We start from the raw sequence: 26,161 nt of genomic DNA, 5'->3' as shown, positions 1-26,161 counted from the left end.
AGCCCTCCATATCTCTACTATGTACGTACCTATACAAACTTCTCTTAGGTGTTAATACATTATATTCTTACTGTGTCCACTTGCTTTTTGTTGTTTGCACTGATTGTTCTGTTTCTGAAATTTTCTTGAATGGGTTCCATGATGTTTTTGTTTTGTGGCTGTCTGCGGGAGGGTGAATGTCAAGAGTTGTATTCAATATACATACTCTGATAATAAATGTACTTCGACTTATTTTACTGTAAAAATCCAAAATAACCATCAATCAGAAAAAGGAAAAAGATATCATGCTTAGCTGAGCGATGAACTCATTTCCACATATCAGTCCTCAAATTAATTTGATGCAGTTTAGATTTGAACACATCATTAACCTAGTAGATGACCTCGCTTCTGCCAACATCTTAAAGGCACAATGCCAAAGTCTGATCTATTTCTGTCGGTTCTGAGCAGCAATAGATCTTTTAATCACATTAAAACATCATTACTAACTGAACAGACCTTAAATGCAGTTGTGGTTCTCAGCTGTAGCAGGCCCAAATGAGTATTTAATAGTTTCCATCGTTTCAATTGGAGCTGCTGCCCGAGTCACCCTTATCTTTGGTGCCCCAGAATCAAAAGCTTTCTTTCTTCCCCTCTACGATTTCTGAATGGACATTGAACCCATAAACTCACTACTTTTAAAAAAAATTCTGTTTTTGCACTATGTTTTTAATTTAACTATTTAATACTTCTTTAATTCAGTTTTTTTCTATATTAACCATGTATTGCATTGTACTGCTGTCGTAAAGTTAACAAATTTCACGACATATTAAACCTGATTCCGGTTTCATAAAGCTTGCCTTTGAGAGAGGTTACTAACCATGAATTCAGGAACAAGTTAGAAGTGAATTCCAGGAACTTGTTTTGTAGTCTTGTTATACTAAACAGTTGATTCAAATGATATGAAGAGTTATGAGAGTGTTAAAATAAAGATTTAAGATGCTGCTCTAAAATTACTTCTGCTTTTGTTTCTGACAATATCTAGATATGGAAAGCTGTGAGGAAGGCAATGCTGGATGCACACATGGATGCATTCAGGGACCTTTTGGTGCACAGTGCACTTGTCCAAGTGGCTATCAGCTTACAAATGATTCTAAGACCTGTGAAGATATCGATGAATGTAATCCACCGGGCAGTTGTAGTCAGATATGTTACAATGAAAGAGGTACTTTCAGATGCACCTGTGATGAAGGTTATGCTTTACAAGCTGATCAAAAGACCTGTAAAGTTTCAGGTAAAGTTAGTTTAATTTTTCTGTGTTCAGCTGAAATGAATTTTATCAGGCCAATAACTGTATTGCTGTCATTTTTTTCCCACATAATCCAAGGAATTTATTCACATGGTTCCTGAAACTGTTAGTAAAGGAATAGTTTCATGTGACGTGTAGAAAGAATGAGCAAGGTGTGAATCTATCTATTGAAAAACGAGGAAACAGTTTTTTTCCCTGTAGGATCTATCTAGCTATCTATTTGTCCAATTAGATATCTATATTTTATGTATATCTGAGTATCTATCTACCTACCTTGATTGATTGATTGATTGAGATACAGCATGGACTAGACCCTTCTGGCCCTCTGAGCCACACTGCTCAGAAATCCCCTGATTTACACATGGGACAATTTACAATGACTAATTAACCTACCAACCAGTAGGTCTTTGGACTGTGGGAGGAAGCTGGAACACCTGGAGGAAACCCACACGGTCACGGGGAGAACATACAAATTCCTTACAGGCAGTGTTGGGAACTGAGTCCAGGTCGCCTGTACTGTAGAACGTTGTGCTAGTGTAACACCTACCCAACAGGCTGGTATATGTCTAGGGGAAAAGGAGATCCAGCCACTCACCAACTCCACCTCCCGTACACGCAGGTGCTGTGGGAATCAAGTTTATGCCACGCACACACACACCATATCAAACTCACACCAGATACCATTATGGAATACACTTTAAAGATTTTACTAAAACTAAAAGAGTACTATGCAATACAATATATATGAAGGAAAAGAAAATAAAGTAAAAGGCGCCAACTTATCAAAGTTCAGTCAGTTTAGTGCACATCGTTGGAGCTCAACCATCGAACCATTCGACCCCTCGTCACTTTCCTCCGACCTCCACGTCCTCGCACCTGGGACCACCCGGGTGGTCGACCAAGCAGTGCAGCGCACGTCCACCTTCCTCGGCGTCTCCTTCCCGCCTCCCCTGAAAAGACCGCGAAACCCCTGCTCCCAGACCCACAAGATGAAATAACATTCCCCATTGGTCAACAAATGAATACAATCCCGATATCAGCAAGTCTAAAGCTAAACAACTGCGAGAGAAAGCACTTATCATACAAAGAAGCATTCCTACTCTTAACAGAACAAAGAAGCCATTTTGATTAACATACACAGTACATTGTACATTAGTGACTTTGTTGCCATGCCACCTGGCAATCATAATCATCATAATAAGTCTTTGCCATCAATACAAAGCTTCAATGTTGGACCAGTTATTAAGAACAAGCACTTTAATGAACTGAAAAGCCATCTCGTTCCGAGCTAACCTGCTCATTTCTACATAGTGGCCATTAGTGAACTCTTGTGGTAATGCTTCCTCTATTTAAATCATATTATTGGAATGTAATTTTCTATCCACAGTTATTGCCTATTTGTCTACCAAGTAGACTGTGCTAATCCATTAAGAATGGATGATCTTTTGCTTCTATCACTGCCAAACCAAACTAATATGTTCAACTGGGGCAGAAGATTTTACAAAACATTATTATTCAGTTTGTCTGCTATCAACACTTCCTTGCGTATCAATGCTTTAAGCCAGGACCCCTACCATTAGCCGAGGGGTCTGTGCACGCCAGGTTGAGAACCCCTGCTTTAAACTAAGGAGAAAAGATTGCACAATCTATTTTATGAAGAAGTATTTTATCTACATTTTCAGTCTCCAGTTTACAATCTATATAATCGCTTTCCTTCTACTGCAAATAATACTTTCTTTGTATGGTATGGCCTGCATGATTCTTATATCCTGTTAATTTCCATAGATGTCATCTGACCTGCTGAGTTTCTCCAGCATTTTTGTGTTTTGCTCTCAATTTCCTGCATCTGCAGAATCTCTTCTGTTGTTTACTGCTTGTTAGTATCAGAATATGCAGGAAATTATAGAGTTCAGAACTTAGTTTCAACAAGATTTTAAATTGTATTAATAAAATTTAGGTCAGGAAATCTGCAAGTAAATTATCTCTCTGAAATGTTGTTACACACTTGTCTAGGACCTCTTCTACTACCCTTGCCATTACTCATGGGGTTGAAGAGAAGTCCTATATGTAACAGCACCAGTTAGATAACCAGCTGATAGTATTGAGAAGGTAGAAATAGCCAGAATATTTGCAGATTTTTGGTCACTTTGAATTTGACATTTAACGTTTTGAAAGCAGGAATGCTGTTGTAATCCACACTTAAGTTAGGTAGCCCATACCAGAATTGACGCAAGTATATTCTGAGTACTTCTAGTTTAACTGAAGTGACATCATTAGTTAAGACACAGGGTGTCTTTAGACTGCTCAGTTCTGAGCTCAGATTAGATCAGGGATTCCCAGTCTGGGATCCATGCACCCTCGGTTAATGGTAACACCCATGGCATAAAAAAGGTTGGGAGCCCCGGCTTAGATCCATCATAATGTAATGTGGCACCTTGTCAGAAAGATACAGCTATCCTGTAGCTTGGGTTGGCCCATATATCTACTTATCTTTTAGGATAAATTATATCATGAGAACTGGTATGATTCCCACATTCCAGTTATCTTAGCAATGCATTTTTTCATCATCTTTCTAATTGATTTTTCCTCAATATTAAACCCTTTTTTTGGTATATATTCTACTCTTAGGGTGGTTGAGTCTAGAAGGTGGCCAGTCTGTGAAGGGGGCCATCATTATCAGATCATTCTGGGGGGGCACGGTAGCGTAGTGGTTACCACAACACTTCACAGGCAACCTGGGTCAATTCCCGCTGCTAGTTGTCAGGAGTCTGTTCTCCTCGTGATTGCGGGTTTCCTCCAGGTGCTCTGGTTTCCTCACACCGTCCAAAGACATACCAGTTGGTAGGTTAACTGGTCATTGTAAATTGTCCCGTGGTTAGGTTAGGGTTAATCGGGCATCTCCCGGGTTGCTGGGGTGGCATATCTCGAAGAGCCAAAAGGGCCTGTGCCGTGCTCTATCGCTAAATAAATTTAAGTAAGTAAATTTCTGGACAAGCATTTGAATTGAAAAAAAATCATAGAAGGCTATAGATCTAATGCAGTGAACCAAGATTAGAATTTATTTTTATTGTTTTTATTTATTGAGAAACAGCACTGAGCAGGTCTTTCCGGCCTTCAAGCTGTGCTGCCCAGCAAACCCACAATTTAATCCTAGCCTAATTATGAGACAATTTGCAATGACCAATTAACCTACCAACTGGTATGTCTTCGGACTGTGGGAGGAAACCCACCTGATCACAGATAGAACGTACAAACTCCTTACAGGCAGCGGCTGGAATTGAACCAGGGTCGCTCACCCGTGCTGTAAAGCGTTGTGCTAACCATTACACTACCATGTTGCCCCATTGATGGGATCAGGAGTTGGCAAGGATGTAGGGTCTGTATCTTCATGACTCAGTGACTTTGCCTATGCATTTGTAATTTTTTTTGACAGTTATTTCCAATTAATAATGTGGAAAATATCTGCATGACAAGTTTGACCAACAATATACAGTAAAATTGAAAAACTGGAAATCTGAAGTAAAGTTTGTAAATGTTAGAAGCACTGAGCAGGTCAGGTAGCATTGATGGAGAGAGAGAAGCAGAGTTAACGTGTCAGTTCTCAGTCCTTTGTCTGACAAAGTAAGACTCTGTCATAGCACTAGTGCTCTTCTCAGTGTGTCAAGGAGATCTCTACCTGTGGCCTCAGCTCTGTTTTCCTTTCCATGGATGCTGCCTGGCCTGCTGTTTTATTTTCAGATTTCCAGCTTCTTCAGTTTTTGATCTTCATTCTCTTTTCAATCTTCCTTGCTGCATACATCACTAGCCTCGCAAAGAAGTGGAACTAGCCTGCTATTTGATCTTGTCATCTCAACCACCGAACCCAGATCAGCTCAACCTCCACCTCCACGGACTTACAAAATGCAGACAGTTTTGCTCGCCTAACAGTGATGATTGAGCACAGCAGACCTCACTCCTTACAAGCAAGATCCACAACATCGACATAAGAAATTCTGCAGATGGGATGCTGGAAATCCAGAGCAACACACACAAAATGCTGGAGGAACCGAGCAGGCCAGGCAGCATCTATGGAAATGCATAAACATTCGACATTTCAAGCCGAGACCCTTCTTCAGGACTAGAAAGGAAGGGGGAAGATGCTGGAGTAAAAATATCGGGGGAGGGGAAGGAGGATAGCTAGAAGGTGATAGGTGAAGTCAGGTGGGTAGGAAAGATAAAAGACTGGAGAGGCAGGAATCTGATAGGAGAGGAGAGTGGATGATGGGAGAAAGGGAAGGAGGAGGAGGGGATCCATGGGGAAGTGATAGGCAGGTGAAAAGAGGTAAGAGGCCAGAGTGGGAAATAGAAGAAGTGGGGAGGGGGTAGGAAAGAATTTTTAATCAAAAGGAGAAATCGAAGCTACCCAGACAGAATATAAGGTGCTGCTCATCCACCCTGAGGGTAACCTCATCTTGGCACCACAGGAAGCCACACAGTGACATGTTGGGATGGAAATGGGAATCGGAATTAAAATGTTTGGCCAGCGGGAAGCACCGCTTTTGCTGGATAGAGCGTGAGTGTTCATCAAAGCGCTGACCCTGTTTACCACGGGTGTCACCAACGTAGAGGAGGCAACATCAGGAGCACTGGATCCACAACACGATCTTAACTTTGGAACCAATCACAGTGAAGGTAGATATCAATGACAAAATTTATCACTGCCTTCAGTGTACCTGCACAGCCTTGTTTGAAAACCAAGACCTCAGACCAGGCAGCATGCTCAAAATTCCCAGCCTTCTATGACCCAAGAAGTCTGAACTGGCTCTTGATGGTGATGCTGGATTGAGTAGCTGATGGCTCGTTATTGGAGAATGATCATTCATGCCAGTATAGTAAAATGTTCTGTCAGCATCAATGTCTTTCCTAAGCTCACATCATCAGCAACAACTATAAGTTCAACCTCAACCATCTCTACCAGCTGAACAAAATTGTCTGCACACCACCAAAAATAAGTACTCAAATCCGATCTCCACCCTGGCAAGAACTTTCCTCTTTGAAGAGCTAATATTTGCTGTTTGATGAGGTCCCTTGGTCTTAACTCCTTAAATGCTGAAGTTAAAACTCAGCCTCAGGGGAGACACCGAGCACCTTAGATCCCTGCAATAAAACCATTTGAAAACTGTTCACCAACTGTGGAACAAACACGGAACTCCAAGCCCAAGCCAGAGTCTGCAGTTCTGACAAAGGACACTTCAACTATTTTTAAATGAAATAGAATTAGATTAGAAGCATGTCATCCTCAACTCCATTGGGTTGGCTAAGATGTAAATGTAAATTGCTAAGCCATAATTAGTAAGTTCTTAATGAATTTCTTAGTAAATTCTTGTTGTTTTGAAATCAAAACAATTAACATGCTGATTTTCTATCTAGATTCAACACATGTTCAGTTGATGGTGGCAAGTCGTGGTCATCTAGTTTCTGAAACCATCGATGTACGGCCACTTACCATTCAAAGTGTGATCCGTGATGGAAGAAATATTGTTGCAATTGATTTTGATTCTAAGACTGGTCGAATTTATTGGTCAGATGTAACTGAGGACAAGGTTTGGAGTGCTTTTCAAAATGGAACAGATCGAAAAATTGTAAGTATATTTCTGTTCTCTGGTAGAACAATGTGATTTCAAACAAGTTGCTTACTTTATCCATTATGGTGGTCTAACATGATAATGCAGATAAAGGGCGTAGATGGCCAACAATTGTAACATGTTTGGTTTTAAATATGAAGTAGCCCTGCATAGGTTACGTAGCTGTTTTTGTGAAAGGTTTGCAGGCAACACAGCTCTTTTGTACATGAAACTCAAGACATAGTTCACAGTGCTGTTTAAATACAAATTTTACTCAAAGGTCTTGTATCATGTGATAGGAAGGGATAGGATTTGTTTGGGATAGGATTAAGGCATTCAGTATATATTCTGCAGATGCTTCAGGTAAAAAGACCAGAAGAGTCCATTGAGTCTGCTCTGCCATTCCATCTTGGCTAATTTATTTTTCCCCTCAACCCCATTCCCCTGCCTTCTACCTGTAACCTTTAATGCCCTTGTAAGTCAAGAATCCATCAATTTCTACTTTAAATATATTCATTGATTGGTCTCCACAGTCACCTGTGACAAGGAATTCCATAGATTCACTACCCTCTGGCTAAACAAATTCTTTCTCATCTCCATTGCAAAAGAACGTACCTCTATTCTGAGGCAGTGTCCTCTGGTCTTAGACTCCTCCACCATAGGAAACATCCTCTCCACATCCACTCTATCGAGGCCTTTCACCATTCAATGGGTTTCAATGAGGACACCCCTTATTCTTTTGAATATAGGATGTGCCTGAGTAAGTGAAGCGTGAGTGGAGGAATGAACATTGTGGAAGAGTATTCGAAGCATCCAAGGCATTAAACTGGCCTGCAGAGTCTCAGCTAGGCTTGAGCTTTGCTTAAAGAATCCTAAAGCAGAAGTCAACCCCTTGGGTAAGACCAGCAGTAAGCAAGTAGTGCAGATTTTTACATGTGAATCACCGTTGCACTCTTTTTCATGTAGATGCCTGTGTCCTCCACAAGGCAGCTTGGTGACGTAGTGGTTGGCACAACGCTTTACAAAGCTAGTGACCTGGGTTCAATTCTTGCTTTTGCCTGTAAGGAATTTGTACATTCTCTCCCTGACCTCATGGGTTTCCACCGGATGCTCCGGTTTCCTCCACAGACCAAGGATGTACTGGTTGGTAGGTTAATTGGTCATTGTAAGTTGTCCTATGATCAGGCTAGTATAAAATCAGGGGATTGCTGGACAGCACAGCTCAAAGGGCCGGGCAGGCCTATTTCACACTGCATCTCAAAAAAAATCCTACACATGGAAGTATTACATCCATCTTATGGAACTTTTCTAATGGTATGCTAAGTTCCTAATGGCATTTAGGAAATAGGACTTCCAATGAAATTTTATCATCCGATACATAAAACATTGCAATGAAAGATTCTGTAATAATTGTTTTTGGACAGAAAATCTAGACATTTAATTCATACCACTTCTGAAACTAAAATTCACAAAAACTCCATGATTATTCCACAAAGAATCCATGATTATCCTTCACCTCTAAAATGTTCAAAACCAATTCTGGGAATTATGCTTTCATGAGTAAAAGCAAGAATGGGTTAGAAGTGTGACTTTGATCACTGGTACTAAATAATTACCATGGTATTGACCACCACTGTACTCCCTTCTTGTTATTCAGTGCCAACCATGGAACCAAATATTGGGAAGGGACTACCATGGATGTGTGATACTAAATCTTCTGTTTATTGCCTTATTTCATTATGTTCAAAATTATGGCCTACAACTTTCTCAGGACTTGCAGAAGTGCATTGAATAGTGTACCAACATTTTTTTGCAGCTGTTGGCTAGCTATATAAAATATAAAATTTGAAAGGACCCAAGGCCCAAGATGATTGATCACTGGTTAGGGGAGGGCTCAACAGGTTAGTGAGGATGGCATTTGGCAATTGCTGTGTGACAAGGGGATTGATGAATGTATATATTCATAAAGACCTAAAGACCATGGTAACAGATGTATATATGCACATTCTCTCTGTGACCTACTGAATAAGCAGCGGAGCACCCTTTCAAACAGACTCATTCAGCTCCGCTGTCACAAGGATTATTACAGAAAATCTTTCTTACTAAATGCAATAAGCACATACAACAGTTTGTCTCTGAGCAACAGGAGAACACACATTATAGTAGAACAGTCTGTTTTATTATTTTGTACATTATTATTGCACAGTATTGCCCATTATTGCACATTGGTATATTATCGTATAGATTATTCAGTACTTTTTATTATTACATATTATTATTATATTTATTATTACTATTTATTATTATTACTAAGTGTGTTTTTAAATGTTGCTACTATAATGAATAATTTCCCACTCAGGATTAATCAAGCATTTATTACTATTATTTCCACACTGATTTAAAAGTCTGCATGCGAGGTCTGTAACATGTACAAGGCCACATAATAAAAATAAAAATCTAGAAAGGATTTCGCATTTGATGTTAGGAAGAATGTGGAATGAGTATTCTGTACTTTACAAATCATGCACAAATCCCTGATTTTCATTCACAGTTCATATTTCATAGAAATTGGAATATACTGTATACACACAAAAGTGGTATTATTTGCTCTAATTTCTGTTTTTTTTCCTCTATGAGGCTTCATCACAAATGTTTCAATCTCTTTGCCAACAGATATTTGATAGTGGAGTGACTGTCACTGAAAATATAGCTGTGGACTGGATTGGTCGCAATCTGTATTGGGTGGACTACATTCTTCAAACAATTGAAGTATCAAAGCTGGATGGCAGCCACAGAACTGTCTTAGTTGGTGATAATATAACAAATCCAAGAGGTCTGGTTTTGGATCCTAGAGATGAGTACGACAAAACTTAAATTCAATGTGTTTTTAAAATTTGCATGATCTGCATGTTGGGGTGGAAGGGCTATTTATTGAAAAATATTCTGCAGCTCTTGCTTTACTGCTAGTCCTGTGACAACGTCTTCAAAATACAAAGTTCAAAATTCGAAGTGCATGTATGTCACAATATACAACCCTGATATCTAATTTCTTGTGGGCATACTCAGTGAATCTGTAGGATAATAACCATAACAGTATCAATGAAAGACCACCCAACTAGAATGCAGAAGACAACAAATTGTGCAAATAGAAAAAGAAGTAGGACTATTCTTGACAAATGTTTCTACAGAAGTGGTTTGCCATTGCCGCCTTCTGGCAGTGTATTTACAAGACAGGTGACCCCAGCCATTATCAATACTCTTCAGAGATTGTCTGCCTGGTGTCAGTGATCACATAACCAGGGCTTGTGATATGCACCAACTGCTCATGACTATCCACAACCTGTTTCCATATTCATGTCACCATGATCTGGGTGGGGGGAGACAGTGACGGCTAAGCAGGTGCTATTCCTTGCCCAAGGGTGACCTGCAGGCTAGTGGAGGGAAGGAGCACCTTGCATCTCCTTTGGTAGAGACTTATCTCCACCCCAGCACTCAAAATAGCTACCAATATCACCAAAAATGTGTAGCTGCAATGTACTTCATCTGTTATGCTGTTTTCTGTTTTCCATTGCTTTTCACTTTCTACTACTTTGTGTTTGGAGACCTCTGTATCTCGGTGAATGTGACAATATCAAATCAATTAACAATTTAATAATAATAACGTATAAGAATAGGGCGGTACAGTAGCTTGGTTAGCATAAAGCTTTACATTTTCAGGCCACCCAGGTTCAATTCCCGCTACTCCCTGTCAGGAGTTTGTGCGTTCTCCCCGTGACCAATGCCACTGTGGGTTTCCTCCAGCAGCTCCAGTGTACTCCCACAGTTCAGAGATGTAGCAGTTGGCAGGTTAATTGGTCATTATAAATTGTCCTGTGATTAGGCTAGTGTCAAATAGGTGGGTTGCTGGGCAGTGTGGCTAGAAGGGCCATAAAGCCCTATTCCAAGCTGTATCTCAAATAAGTAAATATTGGTTCGATCTGCTCTGGGCCGTTCTATTTGTACTCCTTATACAATAGGTATTTGGAGAAATACCTGTGTACTAAAAATACCTTAAAGCTTTTAAGATTGTTTAATCTATACTAGCATTTATCGGCAACCTTGGGTGTTATGTTTTAATTATTTCAGTTCAAACTTTTACACTGGATCTTGTGGATTCATGTGTCTCAACTAAGTGACCTCAGTCGGTCCTTAGCTTGATCGTATTTCGTAATACTTTGGAAATGAGTGATAAGGAGAAAAGCAAACATGGTGACCTGCTCATTTGAAACTATATTTCAAAAGAGTTAAATACTAATTGTTTAACTTGTGATCCATTTTCCCCATTCTGTGAAATAAACAAAGTTGTTAAGCATCGAAAAGCCGTCATGATAACTGATGTTGGAATCCACTGTTTTTAAACATGTTTTATAAGATATTAGTTGAATTAATATGACTAAGGTCATAGTTTAATCATAATATATACTTTTTAACAAACTTACGCATTTTTCACAGTACGTAGTGGTTCGTCCCCACATACACGCAGGAAGAGGTATAGCAATTACATACAGTTTATCACCTTTCTCGTTTTTCATTGACTAAGTGTTAACACTTTTCCCACATGATGTAATTCTGCAACTATTGATTGGTTTATTCTTATCTAAGGAACTTCTGTTAACTGGACTATAAAGGTAACAGGATTATAAACATTTTTCAGGGGTGCCATCTTTTCATTGTCATCTTCTTGTCTTCTGTTTTGCTTCTCAGCTACTCAGTTAGTTTGCCTAGTATTTGTATGTTTGTTTAAACGTTAAAATAAATGATCATTAAGACTCCTTGCTCTTCTTGACCCTTGGATGAACCCTAAGGATCAGAAAATAACTGAGATCCAGCACTGCTGATTGTCCTGGGGATCTTTAATTGGGTTTATTAATTTGATTTTTACCTTGCAGTATCCATCTAATGTTCTGGACAGATTGGGGAAGAAATCCACGAATAGAAAAAGCCAGCATGGATGGCACAATGCGAACTGTTCTGATAAGCAACAAGATCTACTGGCCCAATGGTTTAAGTATTGATTATCCAACTAAACTACTTTACTTTGCTGATGCATATTTGGATTTTATTGAATACTGTGACTATGATGGAAAAAACAGGAGACAAATTTTGGCAAGTGACTTAGTAAGTGAAAGATTAGATCACCTGTTTATTTTTAGAAATAGCTGAATGCATTCTATAGGAAGTATGTATTTCATATCATAACACTCTCTTTTGTAGATATTGAGACACCCACATGCCTTAACCATTTTTGAAGATTTTGTGTATTGGACTGATCGGCATTCCAACCGTGTTGTTGGAGTAAATAAGTGGCATGGAAGGAATCAGACTGTGATGATCAGTAATATTGTACAACCCCTTGGAATTGCTGCCGTTCATTCTGTAAGGCAACCTCCTGGTATGTCAAAAGTATTAGTTCTTTCATTTGTTATGTGCCACGTCATATGATGGAGGTAATCAGGGTCTTTCCATGATCATAATTGTTCTTGGCAAATTCTACAGAAGTTGTTTGCCATTGTCTTCTGGGCAGTATCTTTACAACATGGGTGACCTCTCCCTATCAATACCCTTCAGAGATTGTCTGCCTGGCATCAGTGGTCACAGAACAAGGACTTGCAGGACTTGCTGCTCATATGACCATCCACCACCTGCTCCCATGGCTTCCTGTGACCCTGATTGGTGGTGGGCTAAGCAGGTGCTACACCTTGCCCAAGGGTGACCTGCAGGCTTGCAGAGGGAAGGAGATCTGTCACCCTAATATTTTACTTACTGGGACTCTTAGCTTCTAGTGGAGCTAAGGCCAAGGATGACCTTTTGTCTCCTTCGTCCTCTGAAAGCAATTGTATGGTTGGAGTTCATCAATGTTTCTTCGAACCTTTGCATTCACTGTACAGGGGATTGGCCTATACAGCTTCACCAGAGCCCTGTTAGCCTTCCTTACCCATTTCCCCCTCTCACGACAGGGACGTAGGATTGCACTTTGAGAGACCTAATAATAGTGCTTGTTTAATAACTGAAACGTCAAATGGTAAATGCCACAATGTTTGTACAATTCAAAATTGGTAACACTTCAGGACAATGGAGCTTGTGAGCATTTACTCAGCAAGTAAAGTTTAATGGTAAATTGAACTCAGAAAATTCCCCTCCTCCTCCGGTTTTAAACTTGTATGGGAGAGCGAGGATATAATTGATCAAAGTTACAGGGAGGTAGTCACCCTGAAGTTGCAGGAGGCGAGTAGCTGGGTGACTGTCAGGAGAAATGGAAATAGGCAGGAAGAGCAGGGCACCCCATGGCCATTCCCCTCAAAACTAAGTATACCGCTTTGGATACTTTTGTGGGGGATGACTGCAAGGGAGAATGCCACGGTGACCGGGTTACAGGCACTTTGCATGGGTCTGTGGTGCAGAAGGGAAAGAGAGAGAAGAAGGGAGTGACAGTGATAGGGGACTCGTTAGTGAAGGGAACAGACAGGAGATTCTGTGAATGTGAACGGGACACCCGGATAAAATGTTGCCTTCCAGGTCCGTAATAGCGGGAAGAAAGGCCCCGATGATCTTCTCAGCTGACCTCACTATCCGCTGCAGGGTCTTGCAATCTGAGACGGTGCAATTCTCAAACCAGGCAGTGAAGCAGCTGCTCAGAATGCTCTCGATACATCCTCTGTATTGTAGTGAGAATGCGGGGATGGGAGATGGACTTTCCTCAGCCTTCGCAGAAAGTAGAGATGCTGCTGGGATTTCTTGGCTATGGAGCTGGTGTTGAGGGACCAGGTGAGATTCTCCGCCAGGTGGACACCAAGAAATTTGGTGCTTTTAATGATCCAGGAATCTGAGATGCAGAAGGACTTGGGAGTCCTTGTGCAGAATATTCCAAAGATTAACTTGCGGGTTGAGTCAGTGGTGAGGAAGGCAAATGCCATGTTAGCATTGATTTCAAGAGGTCGAGAATACAAGAGCAGGGATGTGATGCTGAGGCTTTATAAGGCAGTGGTGAGGGCTCACCTTGAGTATTGTGAACAGTTCTGGGCTCCTCATCTTAGAAAAGATGTGTTTGTATTGGAGAGGGTCCAGAGGAGGTTCACAAGCACAATTCCAGGAATGAAAAGGCTATCATACAAGGAATGTTTGATGGCTCTGGTTCTGTACTTGCTGAGATTTAGAAGGATGGGGGGTGACATTATTGAAACCTTTTGAATGTTGAAAGGCCTAAACAGAGTAGATGTGGAAAGGATGTTTCCAGTGGTGGGAGAATCCAGGACAAGAGGGCACAGCCTCAGGATAGAGTGGCACCCTTTCAAAACAGAGATGTGGATAACTTTCTTTAGCCAAAGGGAGGTGAATTTGTGGAATTTGTTGCCATATGCAGCTGTGGAGGGCAGGTCGTTGGGTATATTTAAGGCAGACATTGATAGGTTCTTGATTGGACATGGCATCAAAGGATACGGGGAGAAGGCCAGGAACCAGGGTTGAGGAGGAAATAGAAAAAAAAGAATGATTGAATGGCAGAGCAGAATCAATGGACTCCAAGGCATAATTCTACTCCTATGTCTTATGGTATAAACAGAATTTGCATACTATTTCTGTGATAGGAAAAGAATATGCAAATATCTTCTGCATGGATTACATCCAAGCTTACAGCAACAATAGTGTAAAGTTGGCATCATCAGTCACTCTACGATGCAAATATTTTCTAGTTCTGAATTCTGTATTAAATGAAAATGTCTTAAAATGTTTCCAGTCATTTTTGTACACTATTTTGCTTAACTAGTCTTGCTGACAATAGTGATTTCTACTTAATTATGGATATTCGTATATTTTGTGTTGTAGCCTGGAATCCATGTCTCTCAAACCCCTGCAGCCATTTGTGCCTGCTGTCTGCATCACCACCTAAATGGTATTCCTGTGTCTGCCCTTCAGGCTGGAAACTGATGTCTGATATGGAGCATTGTAATAAAGGTGTGATAATGTTACTTGTTACTTCTCGTCATAACTTGCTCTCCTTTAGTAATGAATCCCTAGTTGTGCTGCAGAAATAAATAATTCAGATTCTCAAGTTATAGAATGACTTGTAGACGTGCATTACCAGGAGAAAAATATGTAATCAGAATCAGGTTTTGTATCACAGGCATACGTCATGAAATTTGTTAACGCTGTGGCAGAAGTACAGTGATAAATAGAGAAAATAACTGAATTACAATAAGTATATATATGTTTATTAAATAGTTAAGGTAATTAGTGCAAAAAACAGAAATTTAAAAAGTTTTATATAAAAAATTTATTTGAAATTATCAACGAATGTGAAAAATTATCTCAATTTGTTATTAAATTGCTACATATAATTGCATATAAGTGTTAAAGAAATGAAGAAAATTTAATTATTTTAGAGTGCAGTAGGTTTGTCCTGTATGTTTTGGGGGAATATTTTCAGAGCTTATCTTGGTATGTTTTTGTGATGAGACTGATTTTGCAGGTATTTAATGGTAGACAAAATCACTGATACACTCAAATTTTATCGTGGCTTCCACTCCTACTCTGAAATTATTAATGCTCTGCTGAAATTTAAAGTGCTCTCTAGTGATGGCCTCCATTGGTCAGGATTGACCATGGATGTTGCATGCAAGCTGACTAGGTACGCAAAATAGGCCAGTACAATACAGAAAGCAAGCTGTTGCCCATGTAGCAACTCCCCCTCTCCTTGCAGCTGATGAACACAAAGGGTCGGCAGAGACCAATACATTTTGGTACCAGCAGCGTCACAGGATTTACCAGTCAGTGTTGAGTTCAACGTAGCACTACCTTAGAGACTCCGGCTCTGGATTTTTTCCTCAGGCTTCACTCCTGAAGTCTTCCCCTGAGGTTTGAGATCAAAGTTTTTCTTCTCAGAGATGAGCTGCCAAACTCGACTGACGAACCCCACCTGCTTGAAGTGACTGGTTGTAAGGCACCAATAACCCACCTTTGCACCTTCTGCTGTCTGTACAAACAGTTCCACCAGGCTTAGTAGCTGTGCCACATGTGAAGGCCAGGAGCTGGACTTGGCTGTCAGAGGCTATTTGAGACGCATGCCATTGGGAACATTTAATGGGTAGTGGAAGCTTATCCCTTCTACCACCCACAGCTATAACAACCTCAAGGAAACAATTCACCTTTACAATGACATTAATGCAGTATTTTTCTTCTAATTTTTGTTCCTGCTCCTCATGGCCTTCAAGGATATGTTGTCATTGGAGAGAGTCCAGAGGAGGTTCTGAAGGATGATGCTGGGAATGAAAGGGTTAACATATGAGGGGCATTTGGGCCTGTACTCATTGGTACTTAGAAGAATGTGGGGGAATCTCATTGAAACCTTCCGAATATTGAAAGGACTGGATAAGGTGGATGTGGAGAGGATGTTTCCTATGGTGTGGGTATCCAGAACTGGAGGGCACAGCCTGAAAATTGAGGGGTGACCTTTTAGAACAAAGGTAAGCAAGAATTTTTTTAGCCAGAGAGTAATGAATCTGTGGAATGCTGTGCTACAGACTGCGGTGGAGGCCAGGTCTGTGGGTATATTTAAGGTGGAAGTTAATGGTTTTCTGATCAGTCAGGGCATCAAAGGATATGACAAGAATGCAGATTTATGGGGTTGAGTGGGATCCAGGATCAGCCATGATTGAAGGGTAGAGCAGACTTGATGGGCTGAACGGCCTAATTCTGCCCCTGTGTCTTATGGCCTTCTCATTATGATGAAGGTATACCAAAAAAAATAAAACAAGTATGTTTTATTTTGTCAATTATCTGCATTTTAATTGCTCTAGGAGTGATGCAGCTGGAGTACACTGAACAGCCAGGAAATGCTATAACAACAGACTGAAATGATAGGAGCTCTATTCCAATATGTTCTACATTCCACGTAGAACATGGAATGTTCATATCTGATGTCCAGTGAAAGCTCTGGGTGGTGAACCTCTCAAAGGCGGGTGTATCATACAATATAGATTCTACGCTATGGTTATGTGCTCTTCGATTGATATATGTTGCCACTGTTGGGTTGTGGATCTCAGACTGAATTTTTGAGAGCACTGTCACAAATTTCTAAAACATTGTGATCTTACAGTTCTGTGCAAACATCTTAGATACATATACAGTATATAGCTATGGTGCCCAAGACTTTTGCACAGTACTGTAATTTGGTTAAAATAGGAAGGTGGTTGGGAAACAGAAATAAGAGTACTTAGCTTTGATATAACTCGTAGTACTAAGTGTAGTTTTTTAACTGGAAGACCATAATATACACTCCTATATAAAAGTCTTAGGCTAGGGTGCCCAAGAATTTTGTACAGTACTGTAATAATTTTATGTATTGCACTGTACTGCTGCCACAAAAGAAACCAAATTTCATGACAAATGTGAGTGATGATAATCTGTTTCTTATGTGGGTCTCAATTGTGGACTGAGAGTGGGAAGGGAGCAGGGAGAGGGGAGGGAGTGGGAAGAACCAGAGAGACGTTATGCAATTGTTTGGAATCAAATGACTTTGCCTGTTTTCTCAGGGCTGGGTGTGTCTGTACCCATGCCAGACCACTACACCATTCCCAACATCCTTTGTTCCTGTCAGATTTACAATCTCACTCTCCGCTGCACGTTGACAAATACAGTACTGTGCAAAAGTCTTAGGCACCCTAGCTGAAGACTTTTGCATGGTACTGCATGCTGAATGATGCAGCTGCACTGCTGCATGGATGAGGGATAGATACCGCAGATGCATTTAAATGAAATGCAGGGTCAAAGTAATTTTGTAAGACGTAATGCAGCTGGACAGTGTTAGATGCAATTTGTTTTTGTTTTCAGTGATGATCAGACTAAATGTTTTTTAAATTGTTTTGAGATGAAGTGTGAAGGATGCTCACACACAAGATGCTGGAGGAACTAGCAGCTGAAGTAGCATCAATAGAGAGGAATAAACACTGACATTTTGAACTGGAACCCTGCATCAGGATTTATTTTCTCCATAGATACTGTCTGATCTGCTGCGTTCCTCCAGCAGTTTATGTGTGTTGCTCTGGATTTCCAACATCTACAGAATGTTTTGTGTTTATGAAGGAGGGTCAGCTCAGATTTGTACAAGTGCACACATAACAACTGCTGGAGATGCTGGAGGAATTCAGCAGGTCAGGCAGCACGTATAGAAAAGAGTAAAAGGTCGACATGTCGGGCCAAGCCCCTTCATCAGGACTGAGAGGGAAGGGGCGGTATGCCTGAATTAAAAGATGGGGTGGGGGGAGAGGCTAGATGGAAGATGATTAGTGAAGAAGGTGGGTAGGAAAGGTCAAGGGCTGGAGAGGAAAGAATCTGATCGGAGGGGAGAGTGGACAATAGGAGAAAGGGAAGGGAGAGGGGACCTATGGGAAGTAATTGGTAGGTGAGAAGTAGAAAAGGTCAGACTGGGGAATAGACGTGGGGGGAGTATTTTTTGTTTGCCAGAAGGAGAAGTCGATAATCATGGCATCAGCTTGGAGAGGACCCAGGCAGAATACAAGATGTTGCTCCTCTAGCCTGAGGGTGGTGTGCACCCTCGTCCTCTGAGGTAGTTTCATGGTGACTGCTGATGGGTGGTCCTAGTTTGTTTTCACATTTATTGCAAAAGGAGGACATTTCTACTGCAGCATCAGTTTAGTCATGTTCTTACTGAAAACTGGCGCAGTTTGCGGTGTGGGGCGGGTCTAGATTGCTGAACTCTGCTTCAACTTTGTTTTGCTCTTGTCGACTTTGGTACAAATTCAGGTCTTGTTAAGATTCTGAAATATCCACCAACATTTGAACTTTCTTTCATCCTCCTCAGATGAAGAACCTTTCCTAATTGTTGTGAGAAACAGCATCATCTTTGGCATTTCCCTGAACCCTGATGACAAAACCAGTGATGCCATGGTTCCAATAGCAGGAGTTCAGAATGGTTTTGATGTTGACTTTGATGAAGACAATATGATGTATTGGGTCGAGCATCCAGTAAGTACAAGTATAGGATTCCTGACTGAATCTGAAACAAACTTAAAGTTGGAAAGCATTGACAAATGAGTAACATCGAACGTTCTCATTGCATTACCAGTTTACGTTTGCTAAATAGGCTCCATGCTCTTCACTGTTCCGGGTGAGCTGAGGCCAAATCAACTATCGTTAACTGAGGGTTCAGTCAAATTGCCATTTTACTAAGCCTTGCCATTTCAGCTCAGAGGCACCCAAACAAGATCTAACTGGAAAATGATATCTTCCTCAGAGGAGCACAAGGTGCACGTCAAGCACCAAATTACAAGAATGCAATCTTTTTCTCCCACAGTGGTGCAGCTGCTGCCTCACAGTTCCAGCAGCCTGAGTCAATTCTGACGTTTGACATTGTCACAAAGTGCTGGGAGAACTCCTGGAAATGAACCATATACTCCTCCCCACCTCTTTCCCTTTATTCCACACTCCACTGGCCTCTCCGATCAGATTCCATCGTCTTCAGCCCTTTGTCACTTCTTCCTCTCACCTCCCGGCTTTTGACATCAATCCCACCTCCCCCCTTCACCCCTCCCTCAGCACCTTCCACTTGTCACCTGACACTCTTGCTGTTGCCCTTCCCTCCACCATTTTGTATTTGCTCTCTCCCCTCTTTCCAGTCCAGGTAAAAGGTCTCGAACCAAAACTACTCCCAACCATTTCCTTCTGTAGACTCTGCCTGACCACTTAGATCCTCCGGGTTTCCGGCGTCTATAATCTCGAGCCTGGAGTTACGGTGGGCTTCCTAACACCAAGTAGATTTCCTCCAACTTCCCAAAAATGTGTGGGTTGTTGGGTTAATTAGCACTGTGTACAGACCACCTACCTACAGGAAAGGTTGAAGGAGTACAGAGAAAATTTACAGAGATATTGCCGGGACTGGAGGACCTGAGTTATCAGGAAAGATTGAATAGGTTAGAATTTTATTCCCTAGAATGTAGAATATTGAGGGGACATTTGATAGAGGTATACAAAAATTATGAGGGTTATAGATAGGGTAAATGCAAGCAGGCTTTTTCCATGGAGCAACACACACAAAATGCTGGAGGAACTCAGCAGGCCAGGCAGCATCTATGGAGAAGAGTAATCAGTTGACGTTTTGGGCTGAGACCCTTCATAGGATTGGAGAAAACAAGATGAGGAGTCAGAGTAAGAAGGTGAGGGGAGGAGAGGAAGAAGCACAAGATGATAGGTGGAATCGGAGGGGTGGTGGAAGAGTGAAGTAAAGAGCTGGGAAATCCATCAGTGAAAGAGATAAAGGGCTGGAGGAGGGGGAAGCTGGTAGGAGAGGACTGGAGGCCATGGAAGAAAGTAAAGGGGAGGAACACCAGATGTAGGCCATGGACAGGCAAGGAGATAAGGTGAGAGAGGGAAATGGGAATGGGGAATGGTGAAGGAGAGAGAGGCAGCATTACCGGATGTTCGAGGAATCGATGTACATGCCATCAGGTTGCGTGCTACCCAGGTGTTGCTCCTCCAACCTAAGTGTGCCTCATGACAGTAGAGGAGGCCATGGACTGACATGTTGGAATGGGAATGGGAAGTGGAATTAAACTTGATGGCATGAACATCAATTTCTCGAATGTCTGGTAATGCCCCCACCCCTTCACCATTCCCCATTCCCATTTCCCTCTCTCACCTTATCTCCTTACCTCCCTCTGGTGCTCCTCCCCCTTCCTTTTTCCTTCCATGGTCTTCTGTCCTCTCCTATCAGATACCCCCTTCTCCAGCTCTGTATCACTTCCAACAATCAACTTTCCAGCTCTTTACTTCACCCCTCCCCCCAGTTTCACCTATATCCTTGTGTTTCTTTCTCCCCTCCCTCCACCTTCTAACTCCAACTCCTCATCTTTTCTCCCCCAACCCTGATAAAGAGTCTGGGCCCGAAACATTGACTGCACTCTTCCCTATCGATGGCTCCTGGGCTGCTGAGTTCCTTCAGCATTTTGTGCGTGTGTTGCTCAGATTTCCAGCATCTGCAGATTTTTTGTTTGTAATTCCACTGTGGTTTAGTGGGACTACAATTAGAGGTCATGGGTTAAGGGTGAAAGTTGAAATGTTTAAGGAGGACATGTGAGGAATCATCTTCATTGGGAGGGTGGTGAGAGTGTGGAATGAGCTGCCAGTGCGAGTGGTGGATGCCATTTCGATTGCAATGTTTAAGAGAACTTGGATAGGGACTGTACATGGATGGGAGGGCTATGGAGGGCTCTGGTCTGGGTACAGGTCAATGAGAGTAGGCAGTTTAAATGGTTAGCACAGACTAGATGGGCTGAAGGGCCTGTTTCTAATTTTTAATGACTATCACTCTAAATCTAATTATGCTAATACTATCTTTGAGCACATTCTGAAAATAAATTGCAGTGGCATCTGGAAGAGATACAATAATTAAAGATGTGCCTTGTTTGGAAGAGCTTAATTATCTTACAGTTATGCATAGCCCCCACTTATGCAGTGCGAAACAAATTTTACAAAGTCTAGCATTGACTGAAAGAGTTAGTAATCCTAAAAAGTACTCACAAATAACTGATAGACCTGAATCTTTCCGATATGTCTGACCATGGCCTCCTCTTGTGCAAGCTGAGGCCAGCCTTGTGTTCCTTCTGGCTACTCTCCAATCTGATGTTATGAATGTCAATTTCTCCTTCCATTGAACAAAACTCCACCACCCCACACCCTTCCCCTATTCCCTACTCTGACCTTTTAATTATTCTCTCCTACTATACTTCCCCCGGGTCCCTCCTCCTACCCTTACTCCCATGGTCCACTCTCCTCTCCTATCAAATTCTTTCTTCTCCAGCCTTTTATCTTTCCCACCCACTGGGCTTCACCCATCAGCTTCTAGCTATCTCCCTTCCCCTCCCCCTGTCTTTTTATTCTGGTTTCTTCCTCCTTCCTTTCCCCACCAGAAGAAGGGTCCCAGAACAAAACGTCGACCATCTTTTCCATACTTGCGGCCTGCCTGACCTGCTGAATTCCTCATGAATTTTGTTTGTTTTGCCTTGATGCACTTGTACAAATCTGAACTGAATCTCCTTCATAAACATAATGGATTCTGTAGATGTTGGAAATCCAGAGCAACACACACAAAATGTTGGAGGAACTCAGCAGATCAGGCAGCATCTGTACAGAGGAATAAATCCTGATTAAGGGTCTTGGCCCAATATGTTGACTGTTTGTGTTTTTCCATAGGTGTTGCCTGACCTGTTGAGCTTCTCGAGCATTTTGTGTGTGTTGCTTTTATTTACAGACAGACAGTCATACTTTATTGATCCCGAGGGAAATTAGGTTTTGTTACAGTCGTACCAACCAAGAATAGTGTAGAAATATAGTAATATAAAACCATAAATAATTAAATAGTAATAAATAAATTATGCCAAGTTAGGAAAGTAAGAAAACTAGTCAGAGTGGCTGTAACAGGCTGCATGCACGGCTGGCGCATATGCACTAGGCTTCTTACTATTATTTCTTTCTTTCTTGTGCTTGTGCACTTTGTTGTCTTTTGCACACTGATTGAACGGCAAAATTCGTATGGTCTTTCATTGATTCTGTTATAGTTATTATTCTGTTGTAGATTTATTGAGTATGCCTGCAAGGAAGTGCATCTCAGGGTTGTATATGGTGACATATATCTGTTTGAGAATACATTTACTTTAAGGCTGTGCAGTTTTTCCTTTCTCTGATTTATGTGTCTTTAGGGAGAGATTCACCGTGTGAAGTTAGATGGGACCAATAGGACAGTGTTTGCCCCAGCTTCCATCATTGGCTCCCCTATGGGTTTGGCTTTTGACTGGATTTCCATGAACCTTTACTATACCAACTCCGACCAACAGTCCATTGAGGTTAGTATGCTTAAATGGGTTTGAATTCACATAGTGCTAAATGTTAATTTTCTTTTTCTAAAGATTTTTTATATAATCACAAATGCATAAATTATAGATTTTAAATTCCAAAATTTCATTATAATAATTCTTGAAATATAACGCAATCCAACTTACCTGTTGATATGCAAATTGGATTATTATATTACTCTAGACCAGGGGTTCACAACCTGTGGTCCATGGACCCATCAGTTAATGATAAGGGTCCATGGCATAAAAAAGGTTGGGAACCTGTGGTGTAAACAGTTAATTTTTATACCATTATGATTCTGGTGCTCCTTTAGGAAATGTTTGATTTGAAGCTTAACATTTGTCTGTAAGTTGCCTCTTTCACAAATGTGACTTGATAACATTTTAAAATGATTGTTCTTATTTTGACTCTTAGCAATATACACTTTACTAGCCGCTTCATTAGGTACAGTAGTGGAACCTGGCGTGGCCTTCAGCTACTGTAGCCCATCCACTTCAAGGCTCGTCATGTGTGTTCAGAGACGTTCTTCTGCACACCACTTTTGTAACGTGGCTGTTTGAGATACTGTCACCTTCCTGTCAGGTTGAAGCTGTCTGGCCATTCCCCTCTGACCTCTCTCATTTTCACCATTTTCACCCACAGAAATGCCACTCACTGAATGTTTTTTTTTGTTTCTTGTACCATTCTCTGTAAACTTTAGAGACTGTTGTGCATGAAAATCTGGAAAACAGCAGTTTCTGAGATACTCAAACCACCCCGTCTGGCACCAACAATCATTCCATGGTCAAAGTCACTTAGATTTTTTTGTTCCCCATTCTGGTGTTTGGTTTTAACAACAACTGAACCTCTTGATCATGTCTGCATGCTTCTCTGCGTTGAGTTGCTGCCATGTGATTGGCTGATTAGATATTTGCGTTAACAAGCAGATCTGTCTAATATGGTCACAGAGCCATTGAAAGAAGGCCCACTATGATTCTGATTCAGTTTATTGTCATTTAGAAACCACAAATGCAATGCAGTTAAAAAATGAGACAACCTTCCCCCAGAATGATACCACAAAAGCATATGACAAAACAGACTACACCAGAAAATCCACATAACGTTTGGCAATCCCCAATCCAGAGTCCGGAGAGGCTGCTGCGTATTAATATCGCGCTACCGTCTAGCGCAGGGGTGTCAAACTCATTTTAGGTCACGGGCCGGATTGAGCAAAATGCAGCTTCATGCGGGCCGGATCAGTCGGACGCGTGCGAACGTAGCTTTCGTTGCCTCCGTTTTTTCAGCCTGCTCTCATGTGTCTCAGTTTCTGCTATAACTACAAAGTGTTTCACTTTACAAATTCCGTTTCTTATGAAGAACACTGCCGAGCAAGACTGCCGAATAAACACTAAAACCCCTGAAAACCTGGTACCTGAATAAACTCAGCATTAGCCATATCATACGCCATAGGCGCTTCGATTACTGGGGCCAGCTTTAATAGTAATTAGATATTATCTCGCGGGCCAAAGATAATTCCACCGTGGGCCGGATTTGGCCCGCGGGCCTTGAGTTTGACATATATGGTCTAGCGCATTCCCCGGAAAGGAGCTCCAAATCCATCAGACAAAAAACTAAAGCTACAAGACCTGCACAAAACCACATAATTACAACATATAGTTACAACAGTGCAAACAGTAGCATAATTGATTAAAAAAAACCAGACTATGGGCACAGTAAAAATAGTCCAAGATGTTAATGGACTGTAATTATAAAAGAAATCACCACAGATGAATAGTCAAATAAATGAAAATTTTGCTTAGTATGATTGGAAATAAGCCTCATTTGCATTGCTAAACAAAACTCTAAACAGCTGATTGAATTGTGGCATTGGACACAACAAATCTACCAGTGTTTTCTTCATGCCAGCATGTAACCCTTCTTCCTGCTCACCTTCCCTTTCATTTAAACAGGATAATCCAACCTTTAATTTCCTTTCCCATTTCCAACTGTTTCTCGACTGATTTGATTTTTTTTTCTTCTCAACTAAATTAAAATCATGAAAAACATTTGTCAGTGGGATGATTATAATATAGCTCTAGAAAAGGGGTTCCCAACCTTGGTTCCATGGACTCCCTGCTTTATGCCCATGGCATAAAAAAAGTTGGGAACACCTGTTGTAGAATTATTTCAATTTTCTTATAAGTACTTTTAGTAACTATAAGTGTACTACACTATTCTTGCTCATGGTGTTCTAGAGTTTGGATTTCAATTCTAGCACCATCTGTAAGGAGTCTCTCTGGAATATGTGGATTTTGTATTGGTGCTCGGTTTCCTCCCACAGTCCAAAGATAAACCGGGAAGATTAATTGGTCATTGAAAAGTGTCCCAAGATTAAGTAAGAGTTAATCGGGTTTTTCATTGGGGCAGTGTGGCTCGAAGGGCCAAAGGGCCTACTCTGTGCTGTATTGCTTAATAAATAAATAAAATGTTTTGTGCTATATTCAATGTACATTAAAAATACAATATAAAATGGCAGAGGGAATATTTTATACCGAGCTGCTGCGGGACATGGGGATATGGGTTCTAATGTTCTTTTGAAGCATTAGCATTATGATACAAAAGTAGACTTGTTGTAATTACTTGTTGTGTGTGTTTTTCTGTAATAATTTCTTTCCTTTCAGGTGATTAAAGTGCAAGGTGATGTCAAGTACAAGAAAACAATACTGACCAACAATGGGCAAAGGAATGGTGTTGGGTCACCTGTTGGTATTGTGGTGAATCCAGCTAAAGGGTGAGTGAAAGTTTAATTTTTGTACAAATTAAAATGTACTGTTTGAAAATTCAAAACTTTTGTTTTTGTATAGTGCAAAATATTTGAATGTTAACATGCGGCATCACTTGTTTTGCTCCTAAAAAAAACAAAGAAAATTAATCAGGCAGCGCGGTAGCGTAGCAGTTAGCACGGTACTGTTACAGCTCAGGGCGTTCCAGAACTCCATTCTGCTGCTGATCTGTACATCCTTCCCATGGAATGCATGGGTTTTCTCCAGGTCCTCCAGTTACCTCCCACAATCCAAAGACGTACCAGGTACCAGGTAATTGCTCACTGTAAATTGTCCCGTGATCAGGTTAGGGTTAATCGGGTTTGACGGGTGGCGTGGTTCGAAGTGCTGGAAGGGCCTACACTGCACTGTATTGCTAAATAAATCAGTATGATGGGGGAAGAGACTGTTGAGACATGACCTCTATCTATCCATACATGAAAACATTTAACTCCTGTGTTCAAACCATGTAAATGGACTGAAAAGCATGGCAAACCAATCACATGTACTTCTAGTCTTACTAATCAGAATTTGGTGCCACGTCACAAAAGAAGTTAGGTAGGTGAGTTTTA

General features: G+C 41.1%; 1 protein-coding gene across 1 annotated transcript in view; it reads left to right on the top strand.

Moving 5' to 3' along the window:
• Positions 1 to 26,161, top strand: part of lrp2a (low density lipoprotein receptor-related protein 2a) — a 396,886-nt gene that overhangs the window by 136,390 nt on the left and 234,335 nt on the right. The window contains exons 24-32 of the mRNA XM_073047514.1: positions 1,022 to 1,270; positions 6,695 to 6,906; positions 9,562 to 9,746; positions 11,817 to 12,045; positions 12,142 to 12,319; positions 14,749 to 14,877; positions 18,743 to 18,906; positions 22,635 to 22,778; positions 25,449 to 25,558. Coding sequence (XP_072903615.1) covers positions 1,022 to 1,270; positions 6,695 to 6,906; positions 9,562 to 9,746; positions 11,817 to 12,045; positions 12,142 to 12,319; positions 14,749 to 14,877; positions 18,743 to 18,906; positions 22,635 to 22,778; positions 25,449 to 25,558 — 1,600 coding nt within the window. The remainder of the gene's footprint in view (positions 1 to 1,021; positions 1,271 to 6,694; positions 6,907 to 9,561; positions 9,747 to 11,816; positions 12,046 to 12,141; positions 12,320 to 14,748; positions 14,878 to 18,742; positions 18,907 to 22,634; positions 22,779 to 25,448; positions 25,559 to 26,161) is intronic.

The sequence above is a fragment of the Hemitrygon akajei genome, chromosome 5 (assembly GCF_048418815.1).
Source record: "Hemitrygon akajei chromosome 5, sHemAka1.3, whole genome shotgun sequence".
Classification (NCBI taxonomy): domain Eukaryota; kingdom Metazoa; phylum Chordata; class Chondrichthyes; order Myliobatiformes; family Dasyatidae; genus Hemitrygon; species Hemitrygon akajei.
Note: the sequence above shows the minus strand (reverse complement) of the source record. Positions and strands in the feature narration are given on the sequence as shown.